Genomic DNA, 25,097 nt, shown 5'->3' with positions numbered 1-25,097 from the left:
TTACTAATATCCAGTTGTATAAAATTTTGGTGTGATGCAAATAAAATTACAGACAATGAAAAAAGGTTACTAAAAACTGACTTCATGAATGTCTACAATATATTAACACAAGCCAAAAGAAGCCTTGGTAGTGTACATAATACATGGCTCAAGGGGGAAAATATCAAAGTTGTATCACATATCACAATTAAAATACAAGAATCACTCCAAATGCCCAAGTACATCATCATCATCATCAAAATCTCCAAGCCATTGTGACTCTGCTGAACTGCTATGTTTCACTCTAGTTTTTCAAGTTCTCCCATTCTTTCAATGATAGCCTGCAAGCACAGAAAACAAGTTGGTTTGGTTCTGGAATCCGGGTTGTGTGTGTCATAAATTTAGCTTACAATCAAGATGCACAAAGAAGCCAAGGAACTAAGCCTAAAATCATAATTTAATAACTATACAGCCCAAACTTCCATTAAGTAATCACATATCAAAAGAAAATGTATACCTTTTTGCTTGTTTCTTGCAGTTCACCCGCTAGAATGAATTCATCAAGTATAAGGTATACCTTCAAGCCAAATAAAACTAAATGAGCAAGGAACAACAAGAAGAAAAAATCTTAAGAAGCAATGAGATTCAACATTATAATCAATAACCACTCCAATCCCAGCCCTCTGTAATCACTACTTCACTTAGACAAGATAACATAATATATGTAGAGCCCGTAAAACTTGGGATATATCTACAACACAATCAATGGATGAAGTTGCGTATAAGGAATGCTTAATTAGAAACTACATAACACAGTGGATGAAGTTGCATATAAGGAATGCTTAATTAGAACCTAAATAACACAGTGGATGAAGTTGCGTATAAGGAATGCTTAATTAGAAACTACATAACACAGTGGATGAAGTTGCATATAAGGAATGCTTAATTAGAACCTAAATAACACAGTGGATGAAGTTGCGTATAAGGAATGCTTAATTAGAAACTACATAACACAGTGGATGAAGTTGCATATAAGGAATGCTTAATTAGAACCTAAATAACACAGTGGATGAAGTTGCGTATAAGGAATGCTTAATTAGAAACTACATAACACAGTGGATGAAGTTGCATATAAGGAATGCTTAATTAGAACCTAAATAACACAGTGGATGAAGTTGCGTATAAGGAATGCTTAATTAGAAACTACATAACACAGTGGATGAAGTTGCATATAAGGAATGCTTAATTAGAACCTAAATAACACAGTGGATGAAGTTGCATATAAGGAATGCTCAATAAGAAACTAAATAACACAAAATGTAGCATAGCAAATGGTTCAGTGCAGACGATAGTTTTGCAAAAACTCTAATATAAGCCAGAAGCCAAACAACAACTAAAGCTTACCACATGGATCAATCGACGCCAAAATGTTGATTCATATATCATGCTTCTATCAAACTCATTGATCTCTAAATCTTTCTGAATAGTTTCTCTAATGATTTGACTAACCCCATCTGATCTACTTTTTATACTACAAAATCTAAATGTTCGAACCACCTAAGCCAAGTTTTCACCGTCTTTCTTACAACAGAGACGTTATTCCAACTCAGTCTTATCTTGTCTAGTTTTACCACACAAACCCAACGCAACATTAACATTATCATGACAACACCGATAACAATTTGAGAAAATGGAATAATTGAGTAATGTAAGCACATAAATATATTGATGCTAAAAAAAAAAAACCAAACCTTGTGGAAGTTAAAAACCAAATCAAGTTCACAGACATTGCTGAAGAAGTGATCCAAAATTTCAACAAACAAATGGATACACTCTAAATAGGCCAATTCATTATCGGTAATATCAACACAAAGTGAGAAAAACAATCCAGCATATCTCCTGTATATAACCTTGTGTGTACGAAACTGCAAAACAAATCACCCATCATCAAACACAATGAACAAAAAAAAAAACACAATCTTTCAAAAAAATTGATACTACCTCAACGAAATTAGTGTATTTGGGATCTCTATTTACAACGAGACGATGAACCTAAAAATGAAATAGAGAAAATTAGGTTTAGGTTAAGCGGAGGAGAAAATGGTAATTAAGGAAGAAAGTTAGTACCTCGTATTCGACCTTGTGTTTCTCGGAATCTTCGAGAGGAACATAGTATTTGGCTAAACGGGTTTTACCCTGGCGGTTCTGCAAAAGAATGAATCGGATCTGCGATTCAAAAGGGGAAGAAAATGGTTAATTTATTTGATTTTTGAAAATGAAATGAAAAAAAGAGAAATTGTTAAGAGTAGAAAGAGAGTACCATTTGGTTGAAAGAATGGATTTGATGGAAGGATTGAAGATTTGGAACAGTTTCCACTTGTTTCTCTTGTTGCAAATGCCGTGAATTCACGGAGACGACGTTATTTTACTTTTGTTGACTGCCTAACCACGTCGAGCCGATAAATTCTTTTTTTATTTTTAATATTGTTAACCGTTTTTTGTCTAAATTTATTTTTAATATATTGGTCTTTACTTTATTATTTAGCTTTAATAATTTGAAATATTAGTTGCATGATCAATGCTTTTATATTTGTGTTTTACTTATTATTTGAAATATTTAAAATGTAAATTTGAAATTGATTTATTTAATTATTTGTAATTATATTTGTAATTATATGTTGATGGTTGTCAGGTTTGACACATGTTTTAGGTTTGAGGCAAATTTTGGATTAGAGGAAATGATTATTTCTATTAAAAATTGATTCCACTATAGGGATGAGATCAAGGTGGAGATACCTTAACCCATCCCAAACTTATTTAGGACGAGTTTAGAGTTCAATTATTTATTACCACTAGAGATAAGGTATGAAACATGTATTTATCATGGAGTCAGATTTGGGTATGGGGAAGGTAAAACCCATATTCTCCTCATATTGTTGCCATATCTAATTATGTTAGATTTTAATAAGTGAATTTAGTCTTATATTTCTTCGAGATATGTGTTGTGTTGTGTTTATAAGTAAGGGAAATCCTCACCTTACCAGTTGGTTTTGTAAGGATGAGTTAAGTCAAAACCAAATTATTAAGATGATATCAGAGCATATACTAGCTATGTTATTGAGTTTCGTAAATCATCCACGCTTCAGGCCCATTAAGGCTTGAGCGTGAGAGGGTGTATTGAAAATTCCGTCTTAATTACGGTCTTCTCCTTGTCGCCTAATTATAGCATTTAGTTTTACTTCATTACAACCTATAACACTTGCATTGTATTGAGTTTGAAGAGGGTGGATTTATTCCTGCAATGCTTAGAGATATGTAATGTGTTGTGTTTATAAGTGAGGATAGTCCTCACCTTATAAGATGATTTTGTAAGGTTAAACCCAACCACAATGTAAGACTCTTTAACACATTATATCACACTTGAGCCTTAATGAGCATAAAGCTTGGACGATCAGATCTATGATAGACTCTAGTACAATTTTAGAATTTAGGTTGGGTTAAACTTATTCCTACAAACAAGATTGTCAAGTGAGGATCACCACACTTATTAACATATGTTTAGGCCATATATTATCTAATATGAGACTCTTTAACATACACCCGTTACGCACATGACTATATATCTGGAGTGTGAATATAAATAGTAGAAAATCCAATAACCAGAACCTGATAGCATATAGGTCAATGGATCTTAAACTTAGTTTTGATACCATTTTAGAATTGTGGTTAAGCCTAACTTGTAACACCTCATTTCTACCCGAAGGATAATATTAAAATCAGAGTCACAACACAAATAGGATGCCACATTTTTCAACTTAAAACGTCAACATATAATCGCATGTAATACATATACAAATAACAACTTGGATGAACAAATAACAACAACTTTATGTCCTCAAAATAAAACAACTTTTAAATTACCACGCAGCAAATTCATAAAATTCAGCTCAAAAGCATAACATCTTTGTCCAACCTAAACGATTTCAAAGCAACAAAGTATTTAACAAAATTCAGCAATGGAAATAAAATCAACAATAAAGCAACACACGTTCATCCCCCTCAGTGTTACGTGTCAGAGCGACCAACACCTAACTTAAACTACTGAAGGTAAACAGCCTTCGCTCTGGATTACCTGCATGTTACCAACATAGAGGTAACATTCAAACAGAAGGGCTGAGATGTCAAACCATATAATAGAACGTATGATAAATAATATATTAGAATTAGATTATATAAAATCACCACTTCAACAACTTTCAAACAATATCCATCATCACAATTCAACAACATAAACATCTTTATATTATAATAACAACAATTCAAATATGTGACACGAAATGCGACTCGTACAGTGCACATGTATGTGGTACCAATGGAGCAAAACTCCCAACTTAGAATCTGCCAATTAATAGAGGCGTCAACAAGGCATACGCCTTCAGCTTAATATTTGTCAATCCAGACCAACTTACCGAGCATCAGCTCCTAACTTGATATGTTATGTATGCGACAACGATATGAATGCCGAAATAACAACAACAAAGTTAAACAGCAGCATAACAACAAAATCAACATTAGTCATAAGCCTACAACTTAAATTTGCCAATTAATAGAGGCATTTCAACAACATTCATCACTACCTGAAAAATTCATATCAACGATAATTACATCATAGCAACTTGTACAATTCTCGGTTTTAACCAAAATATCGCAAACACTCTATACAATTAATCAGGTAGTTCGACTTTATTTTGCTAACTATTTCTTCTGCTAAAATTACTGATATATTTTCCACATTCTTACTGCTATTAGAAACTCCATAATTTTTTTTAATGTTGTTATTGATCTTTGCTAATCTTCTCCTTAATGATACCTACAGACAATATTACTCTGCTATGTGTAATTCCCGGCTACTGTTGCTAAGGCATATTTCCCTTTAGTTAACATGCATTAATTTAATTTACATACTACCACTTACTTAGACATTAGTTCATTACTGTCACTAATTGCTACATGGACCTAGAAATAATTAGGCAAAGTATAAATTTTTGGTGGTCCCCACTACCACAAGGGGTGACCGCCCCTATTCTTTCTTCCCCAAGGAGCAGGCGCTCTCTTTTCTTCTTCACTTATAGGGGGTGAGCGCCCTCTTCCTTGTTGTGCTCATAGGGACAGCCGCCCCTTCCTTGGTGGTAGGCGCTCCCTTTTCTTCTTCATTCACAGGGGGTGAGCGTCCCTTCCTTGTTGTGCTCATAGGGGTAGCCGCCTCTTTCTTGGTGGCAGGTGCCGCCTCTCCCCCACTTTACCACTTTATATTATCCTAATATAGTGGCACTCGCCACTAAAACATGGTGGCTCCCGCCACTATCTTTCTGTACCTCGGAAACTCATCGTCTTCATCAAAATTCAGCCGATTCTTCCATGAGTTTTCACTCAATTAATCATGCCATCTCCTAATATTACAGGAAGACTTAATCTATTTACGGTTTACCTTAATTTACAATAACCAAATTCAATCAATTGAAATACTACCTGTATCAAAATTTCATGACAGTCAATACCACTTTCATCAATTTCCAAATTTTCACAGCAAGTCAACACACACAACAACAATTTTAACAACCTAAATCCCACATACCATTCATCATATATCCTATTATAGAGTTAGAACCCCATTCTTACCTTGGATTGAAGGTTGCTCTAATTCTCCTATTGAATCATAGTCTTGCCTCTTTTCTGCAACTTCTACGTATCTCTCTTTTTCAAAACCCTTGTTCCTCTTTTTCTGATAAAAACCTAAAACTCTCCTGTTGCTATTTATAATTTTCTTTTATTCTAATTAACCATATAATACTAATACTATTTTTCTATCACTCTTATTGGGCTTCATTTCTATGCCCCCCACTTTTACTACTTCTAATCATTAAAAGCCCATATAATTAATCTAATATTATTCTAATATTTGTCCTACCACTTAATCAACTAATTAATTTAACTAATAACAACACAATTTAAATCGACATTTCACAATTTCAACAATTAAATTGAAAATATTTAATTAAATAAACAAATGGGCGTTACATAACTCAACTTTACATAACTAGCTTGTAAGGTGGGAATTGCCCCCACTTATAAACATATGTTCAAATAAAATAAAAAGTTTCCATTTCTTCCCTCTTTAGGTAATGCTAAAATAAAATAAATAGTTTCATATATGACATCTCACTTTTTGATAAAATGATGAGCTTGAACTGATTAAGTTTATGATATAAACTTCTGAAATGAAAGAACTTAGGTTGTTAGAGGTTTTTTCTGCTTCCCCAAGATGAAGACCAAATTTTTCTATAATTAAATTCAAGCGATCACCATCGATAATATGTCGTTCTTAGTGTCAAATGTTTTTAGGGTTTAGCATAAAAAAATGAATGAATGTCATATTTTTCTTCTCAACCTCTTTATCATGTCTATTACAAATCATGTAAAAAATTCACTTTTACGTGAATATATCTGTTCTGGACTGGGCCAAGGCTAGGCCCAACACCGCTTTCGGCCCAATAAGCCTCAGAGGCCCATGAATAGTTCAGTGCCTTCCCGACACGCCTTGCTCGGCACTAACACCCTACCCGGAGTGGACCCTTGCTCGGCGTTAGCTCTCCCCCGGACGTCATCCTTGCCGAGGACCCTGCTCCGCGCGGGGCTCTTTCATATCCAATCCTCCGAATAACTCGGATGCCACGTGGCTCCTCAAAGACCGCGTCTTCCCTTGGATTTCGGAGCGGTTAACCAGGACAGAGGGCGTACACGCACCTCCGATATTTCCGCTCAGGAAACCTGGCAGTCTCCTAGTTGGGCTTGGGAATCCAACCCAATAGCGAGATCATGGCCCAGCGCTGGGGGCTATATATACCCTCTCTGATTAGAGGGTCAGGTATTCAATTCTTACTCACTCTTAGCTAGTACTTGCGCTCCTTTGCTCGTCAACTTACTTTGGCATTGGAGTACCTTGCAGGTACACCCCCCCTCCTCCTCCTTCCTAGAAGATCCAGTCCGAGCAGCCTACGACGATTCTTCTGATCAGGTACGATCAGTGGCGCCGTCTGTGGGAAACTTGCTTCCCCATCTTTAAAGAACAAAGATCAAAGCTAATCATCTCCGATCGTCATGGCTGACAACAACAACAACATCCCAAACGCTGACCCTTTCCTCCTTCACGAGCTGATCGAGGAATCCTCCCGCGAGCTAGCTAATCATCGTCGGGGGGATCGTCGGCGACAAAGGTCCGGGCATGAAACCCAGGACACTCAGCTGTTGCAGGTCCTACAACAGGTCCAGAATGTTGACTATGTTCCTCCAGAAGGGCACGTTCAGAACGGCGAGCAGATCCGAACGACCAACGTGCCGGAACATACCCAGAATGTGAATGAAACCGACCCTCGAGACGGGCAACATGCTTCCTCATTCACCCACACCTCCGAGAGGCGGAGAGCCCGTCATGGAGAAGAAGAGAAGCCGCTCAACATTCCCGAAGGCACTGACCCCATTACCGTCCGCTTGCTCAAGGAAATACAATTGACCAACAGCCTCCTCAGGATGCAGGACGACCGAATCCACGAACTGGAAAGACAGCGACGACGTCGCCCCTCTCCGCGGAAGCACTACAGGTCACGCTCCTATTCCTCCTCGCGCTCACCGCCGAGAAGATACCGTCGGCGTTCCCCGTCCTCTTCAAGGTCTCCCCCGAGAAGACATCGACGCCGAAGGACCCGTTCCCGTTCTCCACCCAGGAAGAACAGGAAGAGCCAGAAACCTGAAACTGCTGAACAAAGAAGCCCCTCCCCCGAGCAGGGCCGTAGGGGTCCCTCCAAAGCTGCGTTGGACGACTACCAGGGGGGTTCCCGACGACACAGGCACTACGATTCACCAGGACCAAGCGACGAGGAGGACTTCCGCAGCCCCTTGTCCGCCAGTATCCGGAGAGCCCACCTCCCTCGGGGGATGGAAAAACCGCCAATGTTGGACCAATACGACGGGACCACTGATCCCGACGACCATATTCGGAGCATCGAAGCGGTCATGGACTATCACGTCGTCAGAGGCTCGATCAAGTGCCGCATCTTCCCAACCACCCTCAGGAAGGGAGCGATGAACTGGTACAGGAACCTCCCTCCGAACTCCATCCATTCATGGACCGAGCTCAAAGAACTCTTCTTGAGCCACTTCACAGCCTCCCGACGACAACCGAAATCGGAAGCCAATCTCGAGGCCGTGGTACAAGGACTCAACGAACCTCTTCGGGACTACCTTGAAAGATTCAACAAGGAGGCCGTCCAAGTGCAGACGGCCGACTACATGAAGAGGTACATCCTAGAGCGAGGACTTATCCCCGGCAGTGACTTCAAGAAAGCCATTAAGATTGAGAAGCCGCGCTCGATGAATGACCTCCTTCGCAAAGCAAAGGCATTCATCGACTTTGAGGAAGGCGAGGCAGCAGCAATCAAGGCCTCAAGGGGCAGTGATGCCGCTCGCAGCTCAAACCTCGAAGATCCAGGGCCCCGCCGAGGACAAGACAAAAGGAGGGACGATAGGTCCCGAGATGTAAAAGAACGGCGAGGACCGGCAGGGCGGTTCAACGACTACACCCCTTTGAACACCTCCCGGGAGAAAATCCTGGCCGACTGCCAGAACGCCGAGTTCAAGAAATCCAACATCAGGCCCCCGAAGTCAAATCCTACCAGACCGGGGACGGACAAGTCCAAGTACTGCAAGTACCACAAAAGTCACGGACATACGACCGACGAATGCATAAATCTCAAAGATGCCATAGAGACCCTGATCAAAGAGGGCCACCTGGCAAGATACACCAAGAAGGGAGAACCCCCCAGAAGAGACATCCCTCGAAACTCTGACGAGGGGAACTCACCAGACAGCAGACCGCTTCAAGTCGCACTGTCCGTAACCCGACCGGAAGACTTCATCCCTTCGGTCGGCGTGACGACCGCTCTCAGCACCTGGGAACATTTCCCCACCGCAATGGTCATCTCCAACGGCGGAGACCCCGGCTCCCTCACCGTCAGTTCAGTCAAGAGAAAGTTCGACGAGCTACTCAGCGCCAATGCCGATCTCGGCCCTACTCTGCGGAAATTCCGAGGAAAGTCAGAGCCGATCACTTTCTACCTCGAAGAACTGCCCGGCGGAGCTCCAAACGCCACCATTCCCCTCCTCGTCCGAGCCAGAATGGCGAACTTCGATGTTCGACGGGTCCTGGTAGACGAAGGTAGTTCAGTTGACATCATGTACTCCCACCTCTTCCAAACACTTCAGCTGGACGACTCGCACCTCACCCCCTATGTGGGTTCCGACCTCCAAGGTTTTAACGGAGCCACCACCAAACCATGGGGCTACGTCGAGCTGATTGTCACCTTCGGGGAAGGGGAAGCGTCCAGGCAAGTCAAAACCAGGTTTCTGGTAATCGACTGCAAAACATTGTACAACTGCATCATCGGGCGCCCAACACTGGCTGAGCTAACCGCCGTGCCCTCCACGGTCCATCTGAAGATGAAGTTCTACACGAGGACAGGGAAAGTGGCCACCATCAACGCCGACATTGAAGCTGCGAGAAGGATCTTCGATGCATCCGTCAAAGGACTAGAGCTGATCGCTCCTCCGACCAGCTCCAACAAAAAACCAAGAGCCGAAGACAAGCATCCTCGGGAAGATCAGGTTCCAACGGCCAACGTCAGCTCAGTCGACCTCGATGCAAGGTTCACACAAGAAGAACTGAAGACCGGGGAGGAAACACAATCGAATCCCGTCCGGCCTGTTCCCGACGGAGATTTCGAGCTGATCCCCCTGGGTGACAACCCCGACAGAGCAGTGAAGATTGGCAAAGGCATCCCTGACCTACCGAGGAAACAACTTGTAGCCTGCCTTCGAGCCAATGCCGACCTGTTCGCCTGGAGCGCCGCAGAGATGCCCGGACTCGACCCTGAGGTCGCCTGCCACCACCTCTCCATCAATCCGACCGCCAAGGCCGTAGTACAACGTAGGCGTCGGCAGTCTCCCGAGAAAGCGGAGGCTGCCGAGAAAGCTGTAAAAGACCTCCTAGAGGCAAATTTTATTTCCGAGGCCAAGTATTCAACTTGGCTCTCAAATGTTGTACTTGTTAAAAAATCTAATGGAAAATGGAGAATGTGTGTTGATTATACTGATGTTAACCGGGCATGTCCAAAGGACGCCTACCCTTTACCTAATATTGATAGACTGGTCAACAACTCGGCCGGCTATAAACTGTTGTCCTTCATGGACGCTTACTCTGGTTACAACCAGATTCCCATGGCGAAATGCGACAAGCAATGCACGGCTTTCATGACCGAATCGGGCAATTATTACTACAACGTAATGCCCTTCGGACTCAAAAACGCCGGGGCAACCTACCAGCGGATGATGAACAAGGTCTTCCGAGGAGAAATCGGCGACACACTCGAGGTGTATATGGACGACATGATCGTCAAATCTCGGGAAGACTCCGACCACACACTACATCTCGAGCGGGTCTTCAAGCAGGCCAGGTCCTGCAGGATGCGCTTCAATCCGGAGAAGTGTACCTTCGGAGTACGGGCAGGCAAATTCCTCGGTTTCTACTTAACAGAACGAGGAATAGAAGCCAACCCTGATAAGTGCCGAGCATTCTCAGACCTCCCTACCCCCACCAATAAAAAGTCCATCCAAGTACTAAACGGAATGCTCACGGCATTATCCCGCTTCGTCGCGAAATCCGCCCAGCATGCACTTCCATTCTTTAAGCTTCTTCGGAAAGAAGCAGCTTTCGAGTGGTCCGAGGAATGCGAACGAGCGTTATCCCACCTCAAACAAGTGCTCTCCAAACCCCCGGTGCTATCCCGACCAGACAGCAACGAGGTTCTCTATCTCTACTTGGCCGTTTCAGGCGAGGCGGCCAGCGCAGCCCTGATCCGAGAAACGGAAGACGGGCAGAAGCCAGTATATTTCACTAGCAAAGCCCTACAAGGGCCCGAGGTCCGATATCAACAGATAGAAAAAATCGCACTGGCCCTAATAACGGCCGCCAGAAGACTGAGGTACTACTTCCTCGCCCACACTATCATCGTCCGGACAGACCAACCGATCAAGCAACTTCTCAGCCGACCAGACATGGCCGGGAGAATGCTGAAATGGTCTCTCGAACTGTCCGAATTTGACATACAATACGAGGGCAGGAAAGCGTTAAAAGCCCAAGCGCTCGCCGACTTCGTGGCCGAAATGACGACGATCTCCAACTCCCCAACACCCACCGAGAAAAAGTGGACCATCTACGTTGATGGCGCCTCAAGCCACGCGGGCAGTGGGGCCGGTATCATCTTGGAAAACGACGATGGACTCGTCATCGAAGTATCCTTAGTCCTATCCTTCACCACATCGAACAACCAGGCCGAGTACGAAGCCCTCCTAGCGGGCCTACGCCTCGCCGAGGACGTGGGCGCTCGGGAAGTCATGATTTATACCGACTCTCAACTGGTCGCGTCCCAAGTTAGCGGCGATTACCAAGCCAAAAACGACACGCTAGCCGAATATCTATCGCTCGTCAAAGAAAAGATGAAAGGATTCACAAAGGCAGACGTCGCACACATCCCTCGGGAACACAACTCGAGGGCCGACCTCTTATCCAAGCTCGCAAGCACAAGAAAGAAGGGAGGGAACAAGTCGGTGATACAAGAAATCTTGTCCGATCCAAGCGTAGGCAAAAACGCGCAGACCATACAAGTATTTGCCATCGGAGACGCCCATTGCTGGATGACTCCGGTATACAAATACCTCATGAACGACGAGCTCCCCGATGATCCGAAGGAAGCTTCAGCCATTAAGAGGAGAGCCTGCTCGTACACGGTCATCGAAAATAAACTCTATCGGCGCGGCTTCTCCATTCCCCTTCTCAAATGCATCGACGGCTCGCAGGCAATGGAAGTACTGCAAGAGCTTCACGAAGGGATTAACGGCCAGCATCTCGGCGGCCGATCTCTGGCGAGGAAAGCCCTCAGAGCCGGCTATTATTGGCCGACTATGCAGCAGGACGCCAAGGAGCATGTTCAGAAATGCGACAGATGTCAGCGGCATGCCGACATGCACCTAGCTCCCCCCAACGAGCTAAAATCCCTCTCCTCCCCTTGGCCTTTTTCCACCTGGGGAATGGACCTCCTCGGACCGTTCCCGGTCGGCTCGTACCAAAATAAATATCTCGTGGTCGCCGTCGATTACTTCACGAAATGGATAGAAGCCGAGGCGCTTGCCAAGATCACATCTCAAAACGTGCTCCGTTTCTACAAACGAAACATACTTGCCCGGTTCGGGGTCCCTCAGGCCATAATCACCGACAATGGCACCCAGTTCACTGACAAAAAATTCCAAGAGTTTGTGGCCAAGCTTGGCACGAAGCAACACTTCACCTCAGTCGAGCACCCTCAGACGAACGGGCAGGCCGAGGCAGCCAACCGAGTCATCCTCCGAGGATTAAAGAGAAGACTTGGCGAAGCCAAAAAAGCTTGGGTCGAAGAACTACATAGTGTACTCTGGGCGTATAGGACGACGCCCCATTCGAGCACAGGCGAGACTCCTTTTCGACTAACCTACGGCACCGAAGCCGTAATTCCTGTAGAAATCCGAGAGCCTTCTCGGCGCACCGAATTCCCCCTCGAGGAAGAACTTAACGACGAGGCCATGAGGGAAGAACTCGATATGGTAGAAGAGATCCGAGCAGGATCAGCCCTCCGAGAAGCTAAACTAAAACAGCAAATAGCTCTTCGCCATAACACCAAAGTTATAAAGCGCGAATTCGAAATCGGCGCCCTAGTGCTTCGCAGAAACATGAAAGACTCGCGCGAGGGCAAACTAGCCCCAAACTGGGAAGGCCCGTACCGAGTTTATGACAAAACCGAGAACGGCGCCTACTACCTCGAGAATCTTCTCGGGGAGAAACTTGCTCGACCCTGGAATGCTGAAAAACTCAGACGTTATTATAGCTAAACATAAGCTAAAACGCCCGACCTCTGGCCCAAACTCAGGTAACAGACGGGCACGGGTCCACGTCGTCGGTACGGACGTGAGTATTCCACGACAGCGACGGTCGATTCCTCCCGTCGGATGGATGGACCGACCCCTCGGCGGATTCTACACCTAGACCCCCCGAGGAAGTACCTGCATGGCAGAACCCCAGCTCGCGATGGGATCGTTCACGCCGCGAACGCTTGGCCACAACCGCGGTCTCGCGCTCGCTAAAAGCGCATACCTGCTCTGCGCACCCGGCCCGTACTCAACACGCCCGGGCAATCAATCTAGGCCGAGCACAGTCCACAAAATCAATAATATCACAAGTATACAGGTGACTATCCGGCGTACCCGAGCATAAGTCATCAATTACCTAGAACAGTCGCAAAATACTCTAAGTATAGGGGAAATACCTCGTCATACGAGCACAGCAGGAAAGTTATCAAAAAGAACAAGCATACAACGATAACACCGAAAGTGCAGATAAACAGATATAAGCAAGCAGAATTATAAAACATTAAAATTGCCGACCAACTTGGTCGACGATATCCAAAAGTTACAAACAAAATGACGGGCACGCAGGCCCCCAAAAGTAATCCGAGCATTATCCAACAAAAGAGAAAATGGCACGCAGGCCGAAGAATACAGGCACACAGGCCCGGAACTACACTTTCTACTCTTCACTCCCCGGAGACTCAGGCACCAACACACCATCCACGATCCTCGAAGAGAGCCCGACATTATCCTCCTTCAAACCAGGGTTCAGAAGCCTCAGCTGCTGAAGAGCACGCTCGAACCCGACGTCGGCCATGTCGGCCAGGCTTATCTTCAGGCTATCTATCTTCTCCACAAACTCAGCCCTAGACTTTAGTGCTGCCACATCCAGCGACTCGTCAGCCGAGGGAGCCCATTCAAGTCGAAGGTCAGCCAGCTTCTTCTTCTCAGCCGCAACCTCCGCGTCTTTCTGCTTCAGGACCGCGTCGACCTTCTTCCTCAACTCCTTGCGCTCGGTCTCCATGGCCTTCACCTTATCCTCGGCCACCTTCTTAGCCGCCTCGGCCTCCTTCAGGACCTCGGTCGAGCCCGAGCCTCCACTGGCCAACACTTGGGCCATCCCCAAGACCCTCATCACGGCGGCACTGTCGCACGCCAACTGTTTCTGAAGGGACGGGGGGTCCATATCACTGATTCGACGAGCTTCGTCCGGTGAGGTAACCAAGGGGAATTTCTCGAAATACCCTCCATCCTTGTAGCAAGGAGGCAACACGAAGGCGCGCCCGGGACCTAGGTTCGACTGATCTGGACGTCCCCCCTCGGAAGGACGAGATCTCTTGGAAGACCTCTCGTCGGCATGAGTCTTGTGAGGAGAGCCTGCCGAGCCTGAGTTCTCTCCAGCTCCGGTTGCCTGGTTCTTCTTCTTCTGATTCTTCCTCGCATCCAAAGCCTGTTTCAGGATATTATCCTCCTTCTCCGGCATAGCCTCTGCAAAGAAAAGAAAAACAAGTTAGCAAAATACCGGGCGGAGATCACAAAGCAAGGTGAATGGACACAACCTAACAACGTCCGGGTCTCCTCGGGAGTCCGACAAGCTAGCAAAGCCTTGGTATTAATAGGCCGCTGCTCCGTGATCGGCACCCCGTCCTCGTTCAATACGGGATCCCCATTCCTCGTCACCCAACGAGACATAGTAAAGCTATCTACGTATTTGCAGAGGACCGAGTATGACTCCCGGTCTTGATCATCCAAATCATCGTCCTCCCAAGCATAGTATTTCGGAGGAGACGCAAAATGACCCTTCCACCAGAAAAACGGAAACGTCGTGCAAAACTCCCTTACTTCCTGCCCATACTCATCCCTCACTATCTCCCCCTCGGCATCCCGCTCGGCCACCATATCCGACACCGAAGAGTAGGCCGTCGGACTTAGGGGGCGGACAACGAAGTATCGATCCTTAAAACCCTTCACGGAGTCAGTATACATTCCGAAGAGTTTACGCTCGGCGTTCCTGAACGAAACCCAGCTGTACCGCCCGTTTGACGCCTGCCGTTGAACACGAAAACATCTTCCGAACAACGCAGACGTTGCGCCTATACCCAAATAATCACACACAATCTCGAATGCCCGCATAAAAGCAAAAGCATTCGGATGAATTTGGGACGGCGCCAGAGATAGAAACGCCATAACTGAAACCTGAAAATCAGAGAAAGGTAACCGGAAGCCGAGCTCCCTAAACACGTAATCGTACATCGCAAATCCGTCCCCGGCAAACCGAGAGCATATGCGTTCGTTCGGAGACGGGCAACCTATTTGATAATTGGGCGGATCGCCTTCCCCCAGAACCTCGATTTCTGTAAATGCCCCATCCAGAGACGCGGTGTACCGAGAAACAACAGATAGAGCCTCCTCGGCTATCCAATCGGGCGCAACGGTATGTTCATAACTGAATAACGGCATAGGGGAAACCCCTCCCTCGGCATCCGAACCAGGTGATCCTGTGTGAGCGCCTTCGGCCGAGGGAGTGCCATTTCCCTCAATAATTTCGACGTCGGAACTAGTTGCCGTCGAGCTGTCGGAGTCACTGGTCGTCGAGTCGGTGTCCGAGCCGGATCTTGAGGTAGCACTCGAATCTGATTCACCTGCACGCAGAAGGGAGAAGTGAATTCGATAGTCCATCAAATCCACCCTTCCACCGCAAGGCAAGCGAAAGGGTAGAGCAGGAGCAGCAGAGCCCCCGGCTAAACCCCCATCGAGGAAATACGTTCGTCAGCCGAGGACTCTCGACAGCAGTAAAAAGCACGACGTATAAATTTTAGACGAACACGATGATCCGACAGAGACGATAACTAACCCGCCGGCCGTCGCGCCCCCGGGCATCGCCTAGATAACCCGAAGGAAGCGCCGACCGCGCGCCTGGCCCAACCGACACGGATAGCTATCAGTGACGGGGACCGCAAGAGTAATCCCATCGAACACTACAAGAAGATAATAAGCTAGGAGGGAAACGTGAACTTACTTGCAGACATGGTGACAGCAACTGGGAAGATCCCTCCGGCGGAGTGATGGTCGGAGCGACGAACAAAAATGCTGGGCAACCGAGAAATTGTTCCCTTGATCGTCCACCTAAAGCCGAGCAAGTAAACAGACAGAGGAAAATTCCCAAATGAACGTTTTCACCCCCCTTTTATAGGAAAGAAGCTCGGAAGGCGAAACGTCGCACCTCCTGACAAGCGCCGTCTCCTAGACCCTAGGCCATCATTGCCTATGCCACGTCAACGCGTGCTTCCCACGCGCGACGTTTCGCCCACCACTGGATTTTCCTCCGAGCGCGTCTGTGTAACGAGGACCGACTCACCGAGCAACCACGAGAATTGGGGTCCGAGCGTAGAAGCAAAGTCACAGCTTCTTAACCAGAAAACTCCGACTTGGGGGGCTCCTGTTCTGGACTGGGCCAAGGCTAGGCCCAACACCGCTTTCGGCCCAATAAGCCTCAGAGGCCCATGAATAGTTCAGTGCCTTCCCGACACGCCTTGCTCGGCACTAACACCCTACCCGGAGTGGACCCTTGCTCGGCGTTAGCTCTCCCCCGGACGTCATCCTTGCCGAGGACCCTGCTCCGCGCGGGGCTCTTTCATATCCAATCCTCCGAATAACTCGGATGCCACGTGGCTCCTCAAAGACCGCGTCTTCCCTTGGATTTCGGAGCGGTTAACCAGGACAGAGGGCGTACACGCACCTCCGATATTTCCGCTCAGGAAACCTGGCAGTCTCCTAGTTAGGCTTGGGAATCCAACCCAATAGCGAGATCATGGCCCAGCGCTGGGGGCTATATATACCCTCTCTGATTAGAGGGTCAGGTATTCAATTCTTACTCACTCTTAGCTAGTACTTGCGCTCCTTTGCTCGTCAACTTACTTTGGCATTGGAGTACCTTGCAGGTACACCCCCCCTCCTCCTCCTTCCTAGAAGATCCAGTCCGAGCAGCCTACGACGATTCTTCTGATCAGGTACGATCAATATCTAAATACAAAATACTTTATTTTCGTCTATGTTTGAAACTCTATGAGTTAATTATATGTAAAATTGATTTGACATACCTAATTGTTTCTAGAATTTGTTCTATTTTCGGAAATGATTTTAACTTAAAAATATAATTTTCAGCTTTTGAGTTGAAATTTAATTTTTGTATTAAATTTATTGTTCCATTTATTTTTATGTAAATATATTTACATATAAATTATTTTAAATTAAACTTATTTTTAGTAAAATCAATTCTTTAAACTTTAACTTTTGTCACCTTAGGATCAATACATTAACAACAGTTGTGTTAATGAAAACGGTCCATCATGAAATCAAAGTCCTAAGTAAGAACACAGAAAAAGAACCTAAACATGTCTGTTTCTGTTACCGTCACCTCCGCCGTGGGACCCTTTCTTTCCCGATCCCGCCGGCGGCCAACGACGGCCCTCCGATCCAGCAAGGTTTCAGTCCAACAAACAAGATTATTAACGAAACTGAAACAAGAGTGTGCCACTCCTCTCCCCCTTCTTCAGCATGTGGCCGATACCATGTCTTCTGAAATGCAGGCCGGGCTTTCCTCCGAAGACGGGCCCGGGCTTCCCATGATACCTACTTATGTCCACACTCTTCCCACCGGGTATGCTTTTTCTCATTTCTTTCTTAGCTTATTAGTTATTACTATTTCACTTCATGATGATCGATCCATAATTGTTTTGATATAGGAATGAGAAAGGATTGTTTTATGCATTGGATCTTGGTGGAACAAACTTTCGTGTCTTGAGAGTAGAATTAGGTGGCAAAGATGATCGTGTTGTTTCCACTCAGTTTGAACAGGTTTCTATACCTCATGACCTCATGTCAGCTACATCCGAGGTATGTATAACATCAAAGACTTGTTCGGTGTCTGGCACGTGCTTGTGTTCGACAGTGTTCGACACTGACACATGTGATTAAGTTCAATTACTTTATTTTTATCAAATTATTTGTATCGATGTGTCAGTGTAAGTGTTGTGATAGCGAGGTATTTTGTTTGTTTGTTTGTTTGTTTGTTTGTTTTGCATGTTAAAGCTTTGTTGTTTTGTTAATGATTGGGTTGTAATATAAGTAGGAGCTATTTGACTTCATTGCTTTGGGGCTAGCTAAGTTTGTGGCAAAAGAGGATGGTAAATTTCATTTTCCACCAGGAAGAAAGAGAGAGATTGGATTCACATTTTCATTTCCTGTGAAACAAACTTCTATTGATTCTGGCATACTAATCAAGTGGACTAAGGGTTTTGCTGTCTCTGGAACTGTATGTGTTTCTTTCTTTGTTTGACTCTTTTCAATCTTAATTTCTACTCGCTATTTAGTAACAAAATTCAAGCTTTTTCATGCAGGTGGGAAGAGATGTGGTTGTTTGTTTGAATGAGGCTATCGAAAGACAAGGACTAGATATGCGAGTTTCTGCTCTGGTATGTTGTTTGTATTGTAATAGGCTCGTGAATCGTGGTGATTTCGTTTAAGTTTTAACAAAATGCAGTATTGGTATGTATGATTTTGGTAATTGCTTACCTAATAGGTTAATGATACTGTTGGAACACTAGCTGGAGCAGAGTACTATGATAATGATGTTAAGGTTGCTGTTATTTTGGGTACTGGAACCAATGCTTGTTACGTCGAGCAGATAAGTTCCATTCCAAAATTACAAGGCCATGTTTCTTCTTCTGGTAAAATGGTTAGTAACTACGAGTGGCAAGTATACTTGATTTTAAATTTTGTTGATGAATTAGCTCATCTTAATTAATGTGAAGGAAAAAAACATTGCTTGATTGATTCAGATCATTAGTACTGAGTGGGGGGCTTTCTTCAAAGGTCTGCCTTTAACCGTGTTTGATAGAGAAATGGATGCCGCTAGCATCAATCCCGGTCAGCAGGTAAGTATCCACACTGTCTATGCTGTAATGCTGTTGTTCTTGTTGAAGTTGTATTTGCGTCTTTCATTGTTAAGGTTTTTTGAGCTGTGCAATGTATGCGATTGGACACTGCTATATTATGAGCTAGGTTTTGAGACTGAGATCCAAAACTCGTTTAATATTTCTGAGAAAGTGGCAATGAGAAAAGTAACCTTTTCATATCATTGAGCAGATCTTTGAGAAGACAATCTCAGGAATGTATTTAGGAGAAATTGCGAGACGAGTGCTACTCAGTATGGCTGAAGAGGATGGTTTGTTTGGAAGTTCTGTCTCTCCAAAACTATCTATGCCGTTCATACTCGGGTACATTTTAACTCCAAACTTTAATTCTGGAACTCAAATCGTATAGTTTGGTGATGTTAAAACTAGCGTCATTCTATATTAGGACTCCCGATCTATGCGCCATGCATCAGGATGATTCTGGCGATTTACAAATTGTCGGGTCCTTCCTCTACGATAAAGCAGGGGTAAACTTCATTAAGATGTGAAAAAAAAAACCTTAGTATTTCAATCTCAATCATTAATTTTTAATTTTCTGTTTTCTTTTCATTCACTTGTTGTTCTCTTCAGGTTGAGTCCAATCTAAGTGAAAGAAAAACAGTTCTAGAGGTTTGCGACGCAATTGTAAAGCGAGGTGGTAGCTTAGCTGGTGCAGGAATTGTAGGAATTTTGCAAAAAATGGAAGAGGACTCAAAAGGTGATATATTTGGAAAAAGAAGTGTTGTTGCAATTGATGGGGGTCTATATGAAAATTATCCTCAATATAGGACTTACTTGCAAGATTCAGTAAAGGAGTTGTTAGGGAAAGAAAAATCAAACAATGTGATCATAGAACATTCAAAAGATGGTTCTGGTATTGGAGGTGCTCTATTGGCAGCTTCAAATTCAATGTACAAACAAGATTGAATTAAAATGGAGTTCAATTAGAATTTGTAGTATATGGTTAATTGTGTCACATAATTAACATGGTGATTTAATTATAGTAATATTAATTATGTTTTCAATATAATATTAATTATGTTTTCTAATAGTACATTAGTTTTCTTCTAAATGATAATTCTAAACAATAAATTATTATTAACACAAACAATTTTAATTACGATAATAATAACTAATAAATAATTTTGATTACGATTTTAACTTCAAATGTAGTAATTAAGAAAAGATAATAACTCTGATTTGTTGAGGTGCAAAAGAATATTCCATTCTTGAATTCATAGAATCACTGAATCACCAATACTGTGAAGACCATGAAGTCTAATTACTGAAATTTATAATAATATTCAAATTCAAAACTTTATGATCAGAAAAATGGTGGAAGCATAATCAAAACAAACTGAATAAATTTTTATTACAAAAGTAATCAAATAGCTAATGGCTAATAAAACAAAATCAGTTACATTCACAGTATCATAACCATATATTTGAAAAACTAAGAGCATAAAAAAATCATTACACATTAAAATCTGATTTTCTACTATTCAAAACACCCACTTTATTGAAAAATTCAATACAATCAGAAACAGCTTCATTGTAATGAGAATAAGATGAATAATAAGAACTGCATGAAGTCTTTGGCGGTTCAAACTTTTCAGAATTTTTATGCCTTGATGAATGATCCTTTGTTGATGAACTATGATGAGAATTACCAGATACTACAAAGCGTGTAAGCACTTTGCGGAAACGATGAAAAAGTTTCATAGCTGAAAAGTTAAAATTCAACTTGTTAGAGTTTTTTGGTTCTTCAATATTGGCTTTTTTTGGTATCATAAAGCTATGGTCTAGGATTTGACCTACGTTGTACATTTTTTTTCTTTGTAATGTTATGGTGTTTTTGGTTTCGTAGGGTATATATAAAAACGCAAACCAAATTCAAATGTTTTAAAAATTAAAGGATTTGAATAAAATTAGAAAGTTTCATTAAAACATAATAATTATTACCGTTATTTAAGGTGATGTTTGCGGACATTTTAGTTTTGTTGATTTTTTTTTTGGTAGAAAGTTTTGTTGATTTTAGCAAAGAAAAGAAAGAATATATTTGCTAACATATCCATAATGATAATTAAAATTTCATCGAAACATTAGTGGATTAATTTAAGGATTTTTAAGAATACCTTTAAATATGGATAAATTATTTCCTCAACTTAGATTTTTTTTTACACAAAGAACACTAACTTAGTTACACACCAAACTATTAAACTTTTTTTTAATATTATATAAATTTATAGGACGACCTATATTGTTTTATAGGTTTTTTTATGGTTAAAATTTGTCATATTTAATTAAATAAACTTTTAAAAAAAAATTTAAATCTGACCTTTTTATTAAGGGTAATACTTTGAAGAGATATATTTTTACCTAAAATGTATGTATTCAATGTATTGAAAATATAAATAATTAACTTTTCTAAAGAATTTGTGTGTATTTAATGCAATGAATTTATAATATTTTCTTTATTTAAAATGCTTAACCAGTGTCGGGGGCCGTCGTTAGCATGACGCTTTTATTAAATAAGGTTAGTCTTACGTTAAATAGGCTAGGTTATTGATCCCGTAAGCCGGTCTGACCTATTCCCAAGACGAATCTACACAACAAACTCATCAAGGCGAACCATCACATGAACCTCATCCACACCATATAATACTTGGACATGAAATACTCACTAGGATTTAGATGATACATGTCAATCTTGAAATTCAGGGAGTCACCGAACTGCTGAACAACATCTATAATCTAGTGCACTAGCAAAACTCATAACTCTTGGCAGAAAGGCTATTCTTAATTCAAAAGAGCATGCACCAAGGAATATCACTGTATGAAAAGTGATATCTCAAGATAACAAAATAGATGTATTTATTTGTGTCGGTCTCAGTGGCGAAACCAAAAATTTCAAGGAGCCTGGGCAAAAAATTTATACATTGTTTTTACTAATTTTACAACCTGTTTTTACTAATTTTGCCCTTAATTTTGTCTAAAAATTATTAATTTTTCTCCTAGTGTTGTCTAAAAAATCAACTATTATGTAAGGAGTATACAACGAAAGGAGGGGTTGAGCCCGGGCACGTGCCCGGGCTCGCTGGGCTATAGCTCCGCCCCTGGTCGGTCTCCATAAGAACAAGCCCCAAGTTGGCCACTTGAGACATTATCTATCGTTCAGATCAATAAAACAGTTATATGTACTTTATGATGCATTCTTGGCATAGAACTTTAACCGCCCCCTACTGTATAAGAGAGAAAATGCGTCATTCTCAAGTATTCAAATCCTCTCTCACTCAGACATTACTCATTATTCTCTCACTGACTTGGTCATTGGAATGTTAACCTTGTAGGCCACCCCCTTTCCACCGTACAAGAAGCTCAATTCCACCATAAAAGAGCATTGCCTCATCATTTTATCGATCATGTCTAGTTCATAATCAAACATTGACGCCGTCTGAGTGACTCGACATTTTATTCCCACATCTAAATTTCTTCCGAACAAAAATTCAAACCTCCTTTCTAAAAGTTTAAATATATGTTCATTGATCTTACTTCTCGCGTTTTCAACCTATTTATTTGACAAATACATCATCAAATTCATCAAACATGGTGGCATCCAAAGTCACAAGATCTCCCGTTCAACGTTGAGCTGCTACTAGGATTCCTCCTCCTCGCCCTTCTCGAATAAAAAACGATCCGTTTTTGGCGGCGTCTCCTTCTAATCCCATGCAACAAGATCCCACTCCATCAATAGATATTCAATGAGAATTTCAGGATTTCCTTTTCTTTATATCTACACAAAAATTCACCAAGACCAACCATCACACAGACCTATTCCACTACCTTTTATACTTTGACAAGAAATGCTCCCTGGTCTCTATTTACTATAGGCCAATCTTTGAATTCAGGGAGCCACAGACCTTCTAAACAACATCTTAAATCTAGTGTACCAACATAATTCTTGATTCTTGTCAGAGAGGCAATTCAGAATTGAAGAGACCTTACAACATGTGACACTAAGGAATATTATTGTACGAGAATTCACATATCACGACAATCAAGTCGATGTACATGCGTCATCAGTCTCCATTAAAACACTAACACCACAAGGAGAAGCCTTAAGGTCGCCCACGTGAGACATTATCTACCACCCATATCAATCATATGATTGTCTGCACTATACAATGCACTACTCACAAACGCTTTTAAGTGCCCCACTATATAAGAGAGAAAGCATGTCATTCCCATGTATTCAAATCCTCCTTCACTCACACATTAGTCATTATTCTTTTATTAGCGTTAGAGTGCTAACCATTTAGGTCAGCCCTCTCTCCATTGTATCGGAAGTTCAAGTCCATCATAACAGAGCACTGCCTAGGGGTGGGAATAGGCCTGGCCGGCCTACAGGGACTTATAGTCTAGCCTACTTAAGGCCAGGCCAGGCCAAGCCTATTTGATAAAAAGGCCAGGCTTGAGCTTTTTTAAAAGCCTATTTAATAAAAAAGGTCAGGCCTAGGCTCTTAAAATAGCCTATAAAGCCTTGTAGGCCGGCCTATACTTTCATATATATTAAATTAGTCTAAATAGGTTGACCTATATATGCATATATATTAGAAAAAGTGTTAAATAGATTGGTCTATATATACATTTATATTAGAAAAAAATGCTAAATAGGTCGGTCTAAATGTTCATATATATGCGATCTATAAGGCTTCTTAAGTAATATGAATTAATTGAAAACATTAATAAGAAAGAGGCTTTTAAATAGGCTTTCAGGCCAGACCAGGCTTTTAAAAAGGCCAGGTCAGACTAAAAAAACGAGCCTATAGTAGGCCATAGGCCAGGCTCAGGCCTTGTAAGTTTATCGTAGGCCAGGCCCAGGCCTTATAAAGCCTAGCCTAGCCTATTCCCACCCCTAGCACTGCCTCATCGTTTTACTGATCATATCTAGCTTATAATCTAACACAACATATTAATTTGAATTGATTTAGTCTATAGAATACATTTAATTGGTTGATTGATAGTGTAAAATTATTTTACGCTCTCAGCAAATATTTTATTTCTCATATTTAAAAGTCAAATTAAAATAAATAATATTAACTGTTTCAAATTGCATCATCAAGAAATCTAACCCTGCATTTGGTTAATTATACTTCATGATATTAAACAAATTTTCATCTAAATGATATTTTCAGACAAATAATATAATTTTTTTTGTTAATATTACAATCAATTTAAAGATAATAATTAATAATAAATAACTTCGATTATGATTTAAACTTCAAATAAAATTCTGAAAAAACTCGTGTTTGTGAACTCTCAAACAGTATATTCCATTCTTTAATTCATATACAAACATCAATAGCATGAAGACCATGAATTTTAATTACTGATAGTAAAAAATTTACAGTGATACTCAAATTCAAAACTTAAAAAAAAATAAAAAAATGGTGGAAACATAATCAAAACAAATTAAATAATTTTTTTTATTACAACAATAATCAAATAACATATGAAGAATTAACTAATGGCTTCATGAATCAAATCACTCACATTCTCATATACATTCAAGCATCATAACCATAGCATCAAGTATATTTGAAAACCTAAGAACATAAAAAAGATTATTACACATTAAAATCTGATTTTCTACCATCCAAAACACCTTCTTTATTGAAAAACTCAATACAATCAGAAATAGCTTCGTTGTAATGAGAATAAGATGAATAATAAGAACTGCATGAAGTCTTTGGTGGTTCAAACCTTTCAGAATTTCTGTGTCTTGATGAGTGATCCTTTGTTGAAGAACTATGATGAGAATTACCAGAGAAAACAAAACGCATAAGCACTTTCCGGAAACGATGAAAAAGTTTCATAGCTGAAAAGTTTAACTTGAACTTATTGGAAGAATTTTTTGGTTCTTCAATATTGGATTTTATTTGTATGACAAAGCTATGGTCTAGGGTTTGACCTCTTTGTATGTTGTGCATTTTCTTCCTTTGATGTCTTTGGGAAGTGTAATGTTATGATGGTGTTTTTAGTTTCTTAAGGGTATATATAAAAAGGCTCACCAAATTCAAATGTTTCAAAAATTAAAGGATGTCAATAAAATAAGAA

At 42.0% G+C, this 25,097-nt stretch overlaps 3 protein-coding genes across 4 annotated transcripts; 1 reads left to right on the top strand and 2 right to left on the bottom strand.

Annotated features, from left to right (window-relative positions):
- Window positions 1-81: 81 nt before the first annotated feature.
- On the bottom strand, window positions 82-2,452 carry LOC131596672 (AP-2 complex subunit sigma). The gene is made up of 6 exons (XM_058869398.1): window positions 2,300-2,452; window positions 2,107-2,205; window positions 1,981-2,031; window positions 1,731-1,904; window positions 497-556; window positions 82-320 (listed from the first exon to the last, which is right to left on the bottom strand). The coding sequence occupies exons 1-6, from the start codon at window positions 2,300-2,302 to the stop codon at window positions 279-281; spliced, it is 429 nt and encodes a 142-aa protein (XP_058725381.1). The 5' UTR covers window positions 2,303-2,452; the 3' UTR covers window positions 82-278.
- A 14,882-nt stretch (window positions 2,453-17,334) lies between these two features.
- On the top strand, window positions 17,335-19,995 carry LOC131594211 (hexokinase-2, chloroplastic). 2 transcript variants are annotated; one of them, XM_058866297.1, is made up of 9 exons: window positions 17,335-17,686; window positions 17,772-17,922; window positions 18,158-18,340; window positions 18,426-18,500; window positions 18,608-18,763; window positions 18,867-18,962; window positions 19,174-19,304; window positions 19,387-19,468; window positions 19,572-19,995. In XM_058866297.1, exons 1-9 carry the CDS (start codon window positions 17,421-17,423, stop codon window positions 19,905-19,907), a joined length of 1,476 nt encoding a protein of 491 aa, XP_058722280.1. In that variant the 5' UTR covers window positions 17,335-17,420; the 3' UTR covers window positions 19,908-19,995. The 2 variants fall into 2 exon arrangements, with proteins under 2 accessions (XP_058722280.1, XP_058722281.1); XM_058866298.1 differs by lacking the exon at window positions 19,387-19,468 and having other exon boundaries at window positions 19,572-19,733.
- Window positions 19,996-24,607: 4,612 nt separating this feature from the next.
- LOC131598646 (uncharacterized) lies at window positions 24,608-24,856 on the bottom strand. Its single transcript, XM_058871227.1, has one exon. The coding sequence runs from the start codon at window positions 24,854-24,856 to the stop codon at window positions 24,608-24,610; it is 249 nt and encodes an 82-aa protein (XP_058727210.1).
- Window positions 24,857-25,097: the final 241 nt, after the last annotated feature.

This window comes from Vicia villosa, linkage group LG4 (genome assembly GCF_029867415.1).
Source record: "Vicia villosa cultivar HV-30 ecotype Madison, WI linkage group LG4, Vvil1.0, whole genome shotgun sequence".
In the NCBI taxonomy this organism is placed as follows: Eukaryota; Viridiplantae; Streptophyta; class Magnoliopsida; order Fabales; family Fabaceae; genus Vicia; species Vicia villosa.
Note: the sequence above shows the minus strand (reverse complement) of the source record. Positions and strands in the feature narration are given on the sequence as shown.

Excerpts from the sequence above, each read along its gene's own strand:
- LOC131598646 (XM_058871227.1), bottom strand. The coding sequence starts at position 24,856 with ATGAAACTTTTTCATCGTTTCCGGAAAGTGCTTATGCGTTTTGTTTTC.
- LOC131596672 (XM_058869398.1), bottom strand. Across the intron at positions 1,905-1,980 it reads AATACACTAATTTCGTTGAG|TTTCGTACACACAAGGTTAT; the intron begins GTAGTATCAATT and ends TTTGTTTTGCAG. Across the intron at positions 557-1,730 it reads TGGTTTTTAACTTCCACAAG|GTATACCTTATACTTGATGA; the intron begins GTTTGGTTTTTT and ends TTTGGCTTGAAG.
- LOC131594211 (XM_058866297.1), top strand. The coding sequence starts at position 17,421 with ATGTCTGTTTCTGTTACCGTCACCTCCGCCGTGGGACCCTTTCTTTCC. Across the intron at positions 17,923-18,157 it reads TCATGTCAGCTACATCCGAG|GAGCTATTTGACTTCATTGC; the intron begins GTATGTATAACA and ends TAATATAAGTAG. Across the intron at positions 19,469-19,571 it reads TCCTCTACGATAAAGCAGGG|GTTGAGTCCAATCTAAGTGA; the intron begins GTAAACTTCATT and ends TGTTCTCTTCAG.